This window comes from Rhinichthys klamathensis, unplaced genomic scaffold (genome assembly GCF_029890125.1).
Source record: "Rhinichthys klamathensis goyatoka isolate OS25496 unplaced genomic scaffold, OSU_Roscu_1.1 h1tg000181l_1, whole genome shotgun sequence".
Taxonomy (NCBI): Eukaryota; Metazoa; Chordata; class Actinopteri; order Cypriniformes; family Leuciscidae; genus Rhinichthys; species Rhinichthys klamathensis.
This window is the reverse complement of record NW_026606709.1, coordinates 4,116,318-4,131,814: the sequence shown is the minus strand read 5'-3', so window position 1 is coordinate 4,131,814 and position 15,497 is coordinate 4,116,318. Positions and strand designations below refer to the sequence as shown.

Genomic DNA, 15,497 nt, shown 5'->3' with positions numbered 1-15,497 from the left:
CGGCCAGATATTTTATATAGCCTCATTATCTGGGGTTTAGAGTCTCTGAGGACCATTTAAATACAGACAATATTTCAGCATGTGTCCATCAGGTGTGTTTTAAGGATCTCCACAGAGCAGTTAACAGATTTATTATCCATAAATTGTGTGTTCCTTTAAGCTTAATAAAAAGCTTCAATAACATCGTGTGAATTCCAAAACTGAGTTTATTTAATTAGTAAAATGTATATTTATACCTTATCAAATATGTTTGTATAACTCTACAAGAGTAAAATGTCACGCATGCGTTTGGAGAGGTCAAATGAATCAAACAATCGTTATTTTGTTCGGGTGTTGTGCCGATTTCTGTGACCACCGAATTATGTCACAGACAGTAGGCGTTGTATTGAGGACGGTAATCAGAATCCCAATTCTAGCCCTAGAAACAAAGCTATAAAACTAATGACAAATAGCCGAGTTGCCTACTTGGAAATGACTAAAGACTTAGCTAAAGACTATGACCTAAACTTTAAGCAAGCAAACTTAATTAAATATGCAGAAAAAAAATATTTATAGTGATTATTTAGATGATGTGTTACAGATACAGTAATATTTGCATGTTTTAAAAATCTAGAAACTTTTTTGTTTCTTCTTAAAACAATATAAAAAAAAATTACAGAGTAAAATAATTTATTTTAAACAAAATATGTGTAAGAAATACAATGCAATTTATAATTATTCCATTTAAAATTAGCATTTTAAAAATGTGTTTGCTGTTATCATCTTTATTTAAAATCACCCAGCACCATTAAGAGTATATAAAAAAAAAACATTAATCGGTAACACTTTAAGTAGGCCTTGTTAACATTAGTTCAATCATTAGTTAACATGAACTAACAATGAAAAAAAAAGGTAAAACATTTATTAATCGTAGTAAATGTTAATCCCAACATTTACTAATAAATTATAAAAATCAAAAGCTGTATCTGTTGATTTTATTTAATGGACCTGAGCTAACACGAACTAACAATAAGTTGTATATTTATAAACTAACATTAACAAAGATTAATACATTTTAACAAATGTATTGCTCATTTTAATGCATTAGTCATTAACTAATGTGACCTGATTGTGAAGTGTTACCCATTATTGATTAACATTATGTTTCCATAAAGATGAAAATAGAGAGAGAGAGAGAGAGAGAGAGAGAGAGAGAGAGAGAGAGAGAGAGAGAGAGAGAGAGAGAGAGAGAGAGAGAGAGAGAGAGAGAGAGAGAGAGAGAGAGAGAGAGAGAGAGAGAGAGAGAGAGAGAGAGAGAGAGAGAGAGAGAGAGAGAGAGAGATTTGAACAGTACTGCTTCAGATTAGATATTAAATTATGAAAATGGGGGGTAGCTGCCTTCTCAGTTCAGTCCATACCTCTGAATGTGACTTAAGAGTCACACAATTAGGAGCTTTTTTCTACTTTAGACTAAATTTCTCTGATTTTCAGATGGAAGTCTCCTTCACAGACTATAACGCCACCCCCACTATGATGTGTGCATCGTCCTTGTTAGGCTCTTTTTTGGTGTCCAAAGAATCCAAACTGGATGGTGTGTCATCCTGTGTGCTGACTTTGTGTGTAGGGCAGAAGGGCACATACTTGGTCCATGTGAAGGAAGAGAGGCAGGTTTTAATTCCAAAGGGCAGCCCATACACGTCATCACTTTCTAAGGTGTTGTCTGACTCATTTTGGTGGGCCCTGTTCCATGCAATAATGCCCCGTTCGCGTTTTGTTCCTGCATGAATATTAAACAGAAAAGGTATCGCAAAGGCGCAAAGTTACTTGATGAATCAGATATTGGAATTGGTACAGTTACTGAAGCAGGTTATTAGCAGAACTCACCAGGTATTGTGTTATCAAGGAGAAATCCAAACAATCCTCCGACAAACATACTGGTTGTCAGAAGCACTAGAAGCACATGGTCCAGTTCAACAACTCCTAATACAAAAAGTATAGCACAAGAGATTTAATAGGAATACAAACAGGATGTTGAGAGGAGATGTGTCTGTAAGAGTCTGTAGAATGTGCTTTTCCAGTACTGATCATAGCGTATATGGCTACCTGTCGCTATAGATGTGGGGTTTTTCATTGTCCAGTTAGGAATGGTAAGCCCAGTGAACATGGAGAATCCAAAGATGAAGATGTTGCGTGAAGAATTCATGTCTGTATACTATTAATAATGGAAATCATTCATGTTAACAATATATCATATTAATCATAAGAAGATTAAGAATGAATACTTTTATTCAGCAAGGATGGATAAAATGCATCAGAAGTGACATTTATAATTTTGTATACATTTTTTACTTCAAATAAATTCTGTTCTTTTGAACTTTCCAGACAGCAACACGTGGATTCCACACGTCCCAGATGTGGGTCGAATCTGGGCCGACACACTGTTGCTGTCTGGGTTTATATTCATCAAAGTACCTTGAAAAAAATGTATCATGGTTTCCACAAAAATATTAAGCAGCACAACTGTTTTTAACATTGATAATAACTAGTGCAATGCCCGTGCAAAATCAGTTTTTGTGTGTTTGTAGTAATTGTTGATTTTGGTATGTTTGAGTTGCTGAATAGCCTAGACTACTATTACACAGGAGCCTAAACACTGAGAAAACGATAACGTTAAGCGCACCAGAATAAAATATAATATTCAGAATTAAACAGTGTAGCTGACTTACAGATTCAGTTAAATCGCTACTTTTTCAAAAATGATTCGATACTTTTTCGAAAAGAATCGATACTTTTTTCAAAAAGTGAACCGATACTTTTTCAAAAATGAATCGCTACTTTTTCAAAAATGAATCGATACTTTTTCAAAAATGAATTGCTACTTTTTCAAGTGAACCGATACTTTTTCAAAAATGAATAGCTACTTTTTCGAAAAGAATCGCTACTTTTTTCAAAAGTGAATCGATACTTTTTCAAAAATGAATTGCTACTTTTTAAAAATGAATTACTACTTTTTCGAAAAGAATCGATACTTTTTGCAAAAGTGAACCGATACTTTTTCAAAAAATGAATCGCTACTTTTTCAAAATGAATTACTACTTTTTCGAAAAGAATCGCTACTTTTTTAAAAAGTGAACCGATGCTTTTTCAAAAATGAATCGCTACTTTTTCGAAAGTGAATCGCTACTTTTTCGAAAGTGAATCGCTACTTTTTCAAAAATGAATCGCTACTTTTTAAAAAAAATGAATTGCTACTTTTTCAAAAATGAATTGCTACTTTTTCAAGGGCACCAATACTTTTTCAAAATTTAATTGCTACTTTTTCGAAAAGAATCGATACTTTTTCAAAAGTGAATCGATACTTTTTCAAAAATGAATCGATACATTTTCAAAAATGAATCGCTACTTTGTCGAAAAGAATTGATACTTTTTTCGAAAATGAATCGATACTTTTTCGAAAGTAAATCAATACTTTTTCTAAAAAGAATCAATACTTTTTCAAAAAAGAATCGATACTTTTTCTAAAAAGAATCAATACTTTTTCAAAAAAGAATTGATACTTTTTCGAAAGTGAATCGTTACTTTTTCAAAAAAAGAATCGCTACTTTTTCTAAAGTGAATCGCTACTTTTTCAAAAAAGAATCGATACTTTTTCAAAAAAGAATTGATACTTTTTAAAAAAGAATCGATACTTTTTAAAAAGAATCGATACTTTTTAAAAAGAATCGATACTTTTCAAAAATGAATTGTTACTTTTTCATAGTTCTATACAAAGTTTTTCATAGTTCTATACTTAGATTTGAAACTATGTATAGTTACATTGTAATAAACGTATAATTACATTGTAATAAACATATAATTAAATTGTATAATTACATTGTAATAAATGTATAATAAGACTGTAACAAATGTATAATAAAAAATTTTACACTACTTTTTTCAAAAAGAATCGCTACCTTTTCAGAAAAGAATCGCTACTTTTTCAAAAAGAATAATGTAACAAAATAATAATGTAACAAATGTATAATAATAATGTAACAAATGTATAACACTGTAATAAATGTGTAATTACATTGTAATAAACGTATAATTATATTGTAATAAATGTATAATAACGCTGTAATAATGTATAATAACACTGTAATAAATGTATAATTACATTGTAATAAACATATAACTACATTGTAATAAATGTATAATTACATTGTAATAAACGTATAATTACATTGTATTAAATGTATAATTACATTGTAAAAATCTAAAATGTATAAGACTGTCAAATGTATAATTACATTATTTTACACTACTTTTTCAAAAAGAAACGCTACTTTTTCAAAAAGAATCGCTACTTTTAAGAATCGCTACTTTTCAAAAATTAATCGCTACTTTTTCATAGTTCTATACATAGTTTTTCTTAGTTCTATACATAGATTTTCATAGTTCTATACATAGTTTTTAAACTAATCGATACTTTGTCAAAAAAGAATCACTACTTTTTCGAAAAGTGAATCGATACTATTTCAAAAATTAATCGATACTTTTCAAAAAAGAATCAATACTTTTTCAAAAGTGAATCGCTACTTTTTCGAAAGTAGTGAATCGCTACTTTTTCAAAAATGAATCGCTACTTTTTTCAAAAAAAGAATCGCTACTTTTTCAAAAAAAGAATCGCTACTTTTTCAAAAAAAGAATCGCTACTTTTTCAAAAAGAATCGATACTTTTTCAAAAAGAATCGATACTTTTCAAAAGTGAATCGATACTTTTTCAAAAGTGAATCGATACTTTTTCAAGTGAATCGATACTTTTTCAAAAAAGAATCGCTACTTTTTCGAAAGTGAATCGATACTATTTAAAAAATTTAATCGATACTTTTTCAAAAAAGAATCGATACTTTTTCAATAATGAATTGCTACTTTTTCAAAAAGAATCGCTACTTTTTCAAAAGTGAATCGATACTTTTTCAAAAATGAATCGATACTTTTTCAAAAATGAATCGCTACTTATTCAAAAGTGAATCGATACTTTTTCAAAAGTGAATCGATACTTTTTCTAAAAACAGAAACGATACTTTTTCAAAAGTGAATCGCTTCTTTTTTTTAAAAGAATAGATACTTTTTCAAAAAAGAATCGCTAATTTTTCAAAAAGAATCGCTAATTTTTTAGAAAAGAATCGCTACTTTTACAAAAATGAATCGCTACTTTTTCATACTTTACAGTTTTTCATAGTTCTATACATAGTTTGTAAACTATGTATAGTTACATTGTAATAAATGTATAAATACATTGTAATAAACATATAATTACATTGTAATAAACATATAATTACATTGTGATAAATGTATAATTACATTGTAATAACGTATAATTACATTGTATTAAATGTATAATTACATTGTAATAAATGTATAATAAGACTGTAACAAATGTATAATTACATTATTTTACACTACTTTTTTCAAAAAGAATCGCTACTTTTTTCAAAAAGAATAATGTAACAAAATAATGTAACAAATGTATAAAAATTAATGCTACAAATGTATAATAACACTGTAATAAATGTATAATTACATTGTAATAAACGTATAACAACACTAATGTATAATTACATAGTAATAAATGTATAACTACATTGTAATAAATGTATAATAACACTGTAATAAATGTATAATTACATTGTAATAGATGTATAATTACATTGTAATAAATGTATAATTACATTTTAAAAAACATATAATTACATTGTATTAAATGTATTATTACATTGTAATAAATGTAGAATAAAACTGTTATAAATGTATAAATACATTGTAATAAACATATAATTACATTGTAATAAATGTATAATTACATTGTAATAACGTATAATTACATAGTATTAAATGTATAATTACATTGTAATAAATGTATTAAGAATGTAACAAATGTATAATTACATTATTTTGCACTACTTTTTTCAAAAAGAATCGCTACTTTTTTCAAAAAGAATAATGTAACAAAATAATAATGTAACAAATGTATAATAATAATAACGTACAAATGTATAATAACACTAATAAATGTATAATTACATTGTAATAAATGTATAATTACATTGTAATAAACGTATAATTACATTGTGATAAATGTATAATTACACTGTAAAAACATATAATTACATTGTATTAAATGTGTTATTACTAGTGCTGTCAAAAGATTAAAATATTTAATCGCGATTAATCGCATTAATGTCATAGTTAACTCGCGATTAATCGCATTTAATCGCACATTTTTATCTATTCTAAATGTCTCTTGATTTCTTTTTGTCCCATTATTTTTTTCTCATTTTAATGCTCTTATCAACATGGAAAAGTGGATCGGCTTGCTTTGTGCAAATGTTTTTTATTGAAAACAATATTGGCATATACTGTTCAATTTCACACTAAAACATTATCACTTGGAGCAAATAATCTCTCACACAATATAACACTGTCCATCAATAAAAGGGTGAAATAAATACTGACGAGGTCCTGATATTGACGAGGGGGCGGAGAATTCGCATCAGCTGTGTGTGTGTGTGTGTGTGTGCTGGCCATCATCAAGTGGTATTCAGACTGGACGTGCTGCGATGATGATAGCTCAGTTCACAACGACAAAACACACAGATCACTTTGGTCTTGTCAATGGAACCATTTGGCAACTTTTTAAAAGTAAACTTTCCATTCAGAATCTTATTGGCATCCATTTCGGCGACTCACGCTCGTCATCCACTCAAAACTGGACGTTTTGAATGTTCCTATAACATTCAGAAATAACGTTTTTATAACTTAATGGGAACGTTATGAAAACATTCTTATAACCTAAAATTGTTAGCTGGGGAAGAGGAGAGATTCGCGATTGCACTGAACACGTTTTAAGTGCAGGCATATTCTCTGAGTGAGCCCAGAGAAAATTCTTACAGGAGCAGCGTGTATCTGAGAGCGCGCGCGACTCGAGCAGAGAGATTCGTGCTCGGCACATTATATTCCGCGCGCGAGCAGAGAGATTCGCGCTCGCGCATCCGGCTCGCAAGCCCAAACAAGTGTGTGCGGCGTGCCTGTTGTTTTGTTTCCGGTCAAGCTAGATCCGCTTGCGCTTTCAAAACGTCCTCGCGCGCCGCAAGCCATTGAAATGAATGGGTTTCATAGCGCAGTGGCCCGCATGCCGTCCTGTTGCAAAAGCATGTGAAAAAAAAATTCAAAGTTTGCTAGGCCAAAAAGACCGTTAATCGCGCAATAAAAAAATTAACGCCGTTAAAATGGGTTTGCGTTAACGCCGTTAATAACGCGTTTAACTGACAGCCCTAGTTATTACATAGTAATAAATGTATAATAACACTGTAATAAATGTATAATTACATTGTAATAAACGTATAATTGCATTGTAACAAATGTATAATTACGTTGTAATAAATGTATAATAACAACCTTCGCTATATTTCTCGAAAAGAATCGCTACTTTTTTACTTCAGAAGTAAACAGTGTAACTGACAGAGTGTTTATTTTTAAACCACAATTTTTAAACCACAACCCTCTCTAATGTCAGAATGTTTATTTTTAAACCACAACTTCAATGTGTGCTTCTTTTACAGATATATTTCAAACAATATATTCTAATCCAAACAACGTTAAACTCGCCACTGCACTTACTCGTGCCCGTAGCAAGACACCTGTCAAGTTTGAAATCCATCGGACTAACGGTTCGAGAGATATTCGATTAACAGACAGACAGACAGACAGACAGACAGACAGACACACAGACAGACAGACGTTCCTGTAATTTATAGATAGATAATGTTTCTTGAGCACCAAAATCAGCATATTAGAATGATTTCTGAAGACTGGTGTAATGATGCTGAAAATTCAGCTTTGAAGAATAAATTACATTTTAAAATAGAAAACAGTTCTTTTAAATTGTAAAAATATTCTATAATATTACCGGTTTTACTGTATTTTTATCAAATAAATAAAGATTTGATGAGAATACTTTTTTCAAAAACAATCTTAAGTACCCCAAACTTTTGACCAGTAGTACAATATCAGCACCTAATGTGAAGCTTTTTGCATGAACAATTTTACCTGTAGGTTTGAAACACCAGCAGCCATAATGACCCCGAACATGACCAGAAACATTCCTCCAATGACAGGCGTTGGTATTGTAGTAAATATGGCTCCAATTTTCCCAAACATTCCCATTATAATCATTATAAAGCCACTGGCCACAATCACCATGCGACTACCAACCTGTAAAGACAAAAGGTTCCTCTCTGTAACTTCAATAAAAAATTCCAAACAATATCTTTTTTTGATAGTGGATAGTAGTTGTAATGATCAGACCACTGAAGGCAAGTTTGAAGAGAACCCAAGTGCAGTTTATTTACAAATCAAAACGTGATCAAAACAAAAGCATGGCATGAAACTCAAAACATAACCGTGAACATAAACATGGACTAGAACATTGACATGGACTTACTAACAGTGGATATAGGAAACAATACTTGACAAAGACACGTGGCAAATATGAGGGCTTAAATACACAAGACTAATGACAAGGGACACCGAACAATCAAGACAATTAACCAATGACATATTCACATGGGAAACATTTGGCAGGATCACATGACAAGAACAGGGAATCACATGACAACAGGAAACATGACAAAGACATGAGACATGACCAAAACAAGACGTGACAGTAGTGTTGTAAGCCTATGCAATCATTATGAAATTGAAACATTATAAAACATTTAGGCTATCATTGTAATAAATCTTATCATGATAAAACGTTTTACCTTGGTGATCCCTAAGGCTCCTACGTTCTCACTGTAGGACGTGGTTCCATTGCCTGTGCCCCAGGCACCTGCCAGCAGACATCCAATGCCTTCAATGCCAATGCCCCTGTTAATGGCATGTCTTGGTGGTGGTGGAGCACCAGATAACCTGGCACAGGCATGATAATCACCCACTGATTCAATCATTGAGGATATAACTCCTGCCAGGATTCCAAAAACTCCTGCCAGACTAACAGTTGGCACTCCCCATTGACCTGGGAAAAGGTAATAAATATGTATATTGATGATTTCAATAGCCCATCTGATAATACAACAGCAATAACGAGTCCTGAAAAGATACAGCAATGGTCATATAAAATACTTGATGTGTTTTAATTGTGCTGGTTGCAATACCTGGATAAGGAAATCTGAACCAAGGCGCCCTGCCCGTAACGTCTCCTTTAATGTCAGTCCGAGCTAGATAGCCATATGTATCAGGGTCTGCGGGCAGGACATTGTAGATCGTCAGCAGGTAGCAAATCAACCAAGAAAGAGTGATTCCTAGCAGGACCTGAGGAAACAGGCCTTGCTTATAAAGGTATTTTTATGAAGCATTTATTCTTAGAAAACAGATATAAAACTTACAGGCATAATCTGAAATATGTAAATCCTGGTGGTGTGAAATTTCTTGGCTTTGCTGTATTTGGGGAAAGGGATGGCAATATGACGGAGGTACTGCGAGAATATCACAATCAAACACGTCGTCCTGTGGAGGACAATAAGACTGTGTTATGGCTACGTGTCAGATTAAGTTTAAGTATATAAGCATAAAAAGTGCTTTTTAATTAAAGCATTAAAAGTCCTTGCTGGACAGTCTGATTCGTTCTAGTGAATGTGTTCTGACAATTCAAGTAAATCAACTCATACAAAAATTATTCACAAATTGGAGTCACTTTACTATGTAATGTGTTTTCGACTAAGTTATGTTATTTGGGGTATATTTATTATAAATTTACCTGTTCAAGTTTGATATTGTCACCTAAATGAGGTTTCCTTTCAAAATATATCACTGTTTTTGTGCTGGCTAAATATATCTCTGATTAATATATATTATAGTATTGTATATAACTATACAAATATATTTTTCATTCATTAAAAACAGGTACAGTAAGCCATTTTTAGTAACTTCTTGTAGTTATCTAGCCTACACTAAAAGCAAAAAATTTAACTTTTTCTAAACGGTATTCAGTGTACCTACTAAAAATTTTGATTATGATGATCAATTCTGAGAAATTACAAACATGGAAGAGATGCCCCAATGGTTTCCTGCGTTCATGCCAGCGGAGTCAAACAGCGATAGGCCGATTAGTGAAATAGTTGGTGCGATGGTCAAAGGGCCGATGAAACGCATGAAGAGGCCAATGAGACCGGAAAATCCCACTACCACTTGGAATAGGGAGCCCACCATGATTGAGCCTTGGAGCTGTGCAAGAGAAGACAACAGAGACTGAATTTTAGCCTTATTCTATAAAGATATTCTTTTTGATGTTGTGTTGCTCTAACATGATAATCTTGTATAGCTATCTTCTTTTAAATAACATCTTTACCTCTGCCTTTCCATCTAAATATGCAGTGGCCCCACAAGTATGAATTTCATTGGTTTAAAATATCAAATACTAAGCCACGTGTTATCAATCAACTTGCAAACAAGTAATGCATTTAGTTTCCCTCAAGTTCACACGGGTGCCCCTTAAGGAACCACAGGTGTAGTTCATCATTTTAATAATAACTATGTTGCAAGTTTGACATCCAGAAAGTATCCATTTTTACTAGCCATTTGATTTCACATTTTTTGCTTAAGTTTTATCTAATACAATGACTTCCATCTCTGATGACATGTTTACTGGCACAAGGGAGGGACAACCTGTCACTCGCATGAGATCACAGCAATAGCAAACCACAACAATCCAACAAATCAATCAATTCCCAATGGACAAAAACAATTCTTGTTCGTGAAGCCGTTTCACTCAGATATACATCAAAATAGGGAAGACAAGATGATCACAAATTCCGTTTCATTGCGACTTTGACTATGCAGATAAAAATGTGGGATTACTGTATCCTTACATGTCACAGAGATCCCTACCAGTCACAGAGATACTCACCACTTGCATTCGACTTTGCCAAACATCTTTGAACTCGGGTGAGGAGGTGTTGACCAGGCTGGCGTTTTGTGTCCAGGCTGGACAGGTCCATTCAGGCATTGAAAGCAAAGCCATGGTGGGTGAAAGGAACGTAAACGTTCCACCCTGGAGAATGGGTAACCTTGCATTAGGAAAGAGAAGAACCTTGTCACCAAAAATCTAGCTCTTTTTATTTTTTATAAGTGCAGGTCTTACTTTTCACATAATTGACATGTGTCTCAGCCCCTTTTGTCAACTTGGAAATTGTTTCAGTGTCTTAAAGGTCACAAAAGGTAATTTAGGTAGTTTTAGGGGTGCTAAGACACATTTTCTTGAACTAATTACAACAACCCTACTGCTTCACAAAAAAGGGAGCTCCTTAGATGAGAGACCTGAGGAATGTGGATTTAAAATGTGCAGGGCTTCATGCTAATACGAGGGAAAATTCCTAATCCGATTACGGTTTTCAGCTACTGCAGGAATCAGTCTGACCAACGGCCCACATATTTCTGCTGTCCATCAGTAATGGATTGTTTCAAATTCATCATGTTTGATTGGCATAAAAGTGAATGCTTTCGAAGATCTTAGGGTCTGTAGAGTTAACATAGCAGGATTTCTTTGGCTTGTTATTTAGACCAAGCAGCCCTAGCAGAACACAGTAGGATTTCAAATCAGAGGCTTATCAGACGGTGAAAACATTGCTAAGCCATTATTCACACTTTCATAGGTCAATGAACCCTTGGAATGAATATTTGGATTGTTCATAAACATGCCTCACAAAGGTGAAGGTCATCTTATAATTAAACAAGGAACACATTCACTCAAAGTGTATATGAAGTCATCTGCAGTCATTTGCTATATGAGAAATAGCTTTTCATAATTAAGCACCCATAGTTAGATAATTGACAAAGAAAGTCCCTTGTGTCTCTGTAACCACAACACAACACTGATTCATGACAATGATCAAAACACTCACAGTGTTTCGTTGTTCAACCAACAGCTCATCCTTAAAATCTTTACACATCATTACCTTGGTTGCCTTGGTTTTGTCAGTATTTCTGAATTATGCTGTGCAGTTTTTCATCAGGCTTCCCATGTGAAACATTGCCATGAGTGATAAGGAACCATACCTCACTCCAAAAGTGACCTGCAGTAAGGTGCACACCCCAGACACGAAGAAAATGGTGCTGATTAGGTGACTTTGTGTGAGGCCGTCATGCTGTAGACAAAGGCCCTGAGACAATATCAGAGGAATGGCTATGATGCCACCAAAAGCTGTAAGATAGTGCTGTTGGAGAGAAATGCGTATTTCAGTAACCTACTAAACACGTTCTATGTAGTGAAGTCTGAAAGTCTAAGATCACTCATGAAAATGCCTTTATTTTGCAAAATGTATTACTTTAAAGGGTTAGTTCACCCAAAAATCAATACTAACCCTTGTGTTGTTCTAAACCCATAAGACTTTCGTTCATCTTTGAAACGAAACGAATCCATATAAAGCAGTTTAGTCCAAATTTTCTGAAGTGATCGCTTTATATGATGAACAGATTGAATTTAGGCTTTTATTCACATATATAAACATTGATTGGTGAACATAAACAGAAGCTCAACTGTACTTGCTTGATGCTCGAGAACAAACCTCGTTAGTTCTTGCAGAAGCTCAAACGTGCTGCGTAACACGAGAATGAACCTCACTGGTTCTCGCACATCAAGCGTACATGCTTGAGCTTCCATTTACCACAACTGATGTGTGCATTGATGAATATTTATATGTGAATAAAAGCCTAAATTAAATCTCTTCATATAAAGCGATCATGTCCCTTCATAAAATGTTTACTAACCCGCTCAATTAATATAGATTCGTTTTACGATCACTTTATGAACTTTTTCGAAGCCTCAAAGTGGTAGTTGCATAAACTTCCAATGGAGGAACAGAAATATCTAAGATTTCATTACAACATTCATTTGTGTTTCAAAGATGAACGAAAGTCCAAAGAGTTTGGAACAACATGAGGGTGTGTAAATGATGACAGAATTTTCCTTTTTGGGTGAACTAACCCTAATGCAACATGTTTATATAATCATCATCATCATATATGTATTAAAAAAAAAAAAAAATTGTTTTGCTCCCCTTGTCCTTTAATGTCAGCAGCACAACTCTACAAGTTTGTGTAAAACATGATAGTGTTCTCCTGCATGATTTGAGAATGACTTCTCATGATCAATGTCACAAATTGGCTTATTTAATTAAAAATTAGTGTAGAATTTTAACCCTGTCAAGCCAACTGCATCTTATTTAATACATGAATCAGAATTTAAGCTTAGATTTTGGCCTTATAAATAACAAGTTTTGGGCCTCTGAATAGTATTTTTTTACTTTCTCACTATAGGCCATAAAAGTCTGATGTACCAAATATGATATCAATTTTTTTTATAGATTTTCTATTTATATTTTGTCTCACTAAACTGTTCCTTAAGAATGGATTATTCTGATTATTATTTCATATGTCAGGCTTTACAGGGTTCATGATGTCTTATTCATTTTGTGTCATAAAGTTTGGGTAAAATAAAATCTCAAAAACCAAAATCTTTCTAACACTTTAAAATAAGGTTTCATTAGTTAACTACTTTAGATAACATGAACTAAGAATGAACAATACTTCTACCGTATTTATTAATCTGGTTAATTTCAACATTTAAAGGCATAGATTGGCATAATCTATTGGGATAGATTGCCAATCTGGTTTTCGATTTTTGGACCAAACTGTAAATTGGAACTGTACATATTTACTGACAAATACTGTGCTGTTCATAGTGCATATAATCCAATTGAGATTGATCAATTTGGATTAATTGACATGAGTCCATTGATGTAAGCTAAATCAATGTTCAGAGGAAGATGTGTGCTTACCTGAATCCCCAAAAAGATGCAAAGATACCATGGTGGAACATCTGTGACACAATATGCTAGCTTGTTACTGTCTCTCTCCTCTGAAAAACTACCTCTTCCGTTCTTATTTCCCGGTAACTCACAGAAACGGTCTACACCATCAACCTAAAGTCAAGAGAGATTAAACAGTTTCTGTCCGAGCAGATTTCAATCAACAACCTTTCCTAATTCAGTCAATTTCACATGGCATGTGTAAATATTTTTTTCACTTCCACTCATTTGGATTTGTGAGTAAAAACCAACGCACCTCGCTCCAGAGTGACTGGTCTCTTACTTTCGTATTGTTGTTTTTTTTATAATGAAAATGGCTGCAATGTCAAAGAAATTGGTGTTTTATGCTAAATAATAACTTTATATATCAAAAGAGAAATGGGCTCTGAATGATACACGCACATTGCTTCAGTTACACAATAACAAACACATGAGTAATGTTTGAATCATCTCGAGTGATTAGAATCTTCGGTCATAAAAAGAAATGATCACACACCATAGCTTTTTAGTGTTTGTACATCTGCACAACTTATACAACTGATTATAACCTTTTTTTTATTTTTATTTTTTTATTGTTTTATTGTTCATATTCAACCAATTATAAAGAGAGCAATTCTAGTGTGATTTCCATCCTCAGAGCGTCCATGTAAAATTCTTTAGAAATATGCAGCAGTATGCTGAAAGTTCTTGTATATACCAAAACAAGTTCTGATTATAACCTGACTGCAGTCTGGTGCAACTTTTAGAATTACGCAATGAAAACAAGACTTTGTTTGACACCCATGAATAGTACATTCAAACTTCAATGTCCCTGGATTCAATCTGTCCATTTCTAGAACCTCTAAGACTAATTTAAGAAATAATCAAGTAATTCTACACCAAATTTCTGTCTATTAATGGAGGTTACTTACAGTAAATGCATAGTTGTCCAGCCCATCTCTGGTCTTCTCTGGAGCCATGAGTGTGGAGACAGGAGGCAGTGTAGAATTCTCAACGGAAATTCTAATAAGAGAGAGGGCAAGAGCTAGTTAAGGGCAGCATAATAAAGAAGAGACGAGAGATAAGAAAAGAGGGAAAGAGGGAAGGAGGGAAGAAGGGCGGCAGAGACACGGGACTTGATATGGGATGCTGTAGTTGATTGTAAATGCTATGGGACCCATCAGCTGCTCATGTGAACTCAATTACACCACAACTTGCAGGCAGCTGACCAGAGCCACGTGTTGCAGAGCTCTTTCTGGCTTAAGAATACACACTTACACACTGACACACACACACACAAATGTGTGCATGGGCCAATGCATTTGGATGCATGTTAATCGCCATGCAATCCATCGTGGAAGTCTTTCTTTCAATCAAAAGCAAAAGACTAAGAATAATGTAATACTTCTCTCAGGGCAAGGGTCTTTTTATGTTGCTGAATGATTGCTAGGTTTACATTGTAACTTGGTGTGGGGTGATTATAGTTAACTAAAACTAAAACCATTACATTTTTGTTACTTGAAGTAAAATAAACGTTGACTGAAATAAAATAAAATATATATAAAAAACTAGTTGCCAGAGCAACATTTCACACCTATTATAATAACCAAGTATTAAAATAAACTAAAACTG

General features: G+C 33.2%; 1 protein-coding gene across 1 annotated transcript; it reads right to left on the bottom strand.

Moving 5' to 3' along the window:
• Positions 1-1,264: 1,264 nt before the first annotated feature.
• slc23a4 (solute carrier family 23 member 4) lies at positions 1,265-14,920 on the bottom strand. Its single transcript, XM_056261339.1, has 12 exons — positions 14,798-14,920; positions 13,857-14,000; positions 12,076-12,233; positions 10,928-11,087; positions 10,064-10,245; positions 9,408-9,528; positions 9,177-9,333; positions 8,784-9,037; positions 8,071-8,235; positions 2,083-2,191; positions 1,864-1,959; positions 1,265-1,756 (listed from the first exon to the last, which is right to left on the bottom strand). The coding sequence occupies exons 1-12, from the start codon at positions 14,843-14,845 to the stop codon at positions 1,491-1,493; spliced, it is 1,860 nt and encodes a 619-aa protein (XP_056117314.1). The 5' UTR covers positions 14,846-14,920; the 3' UTR covers positions 1,265-1,490.
• Positions 14,921-15,497: the final 577 nt, after the last annotated feature.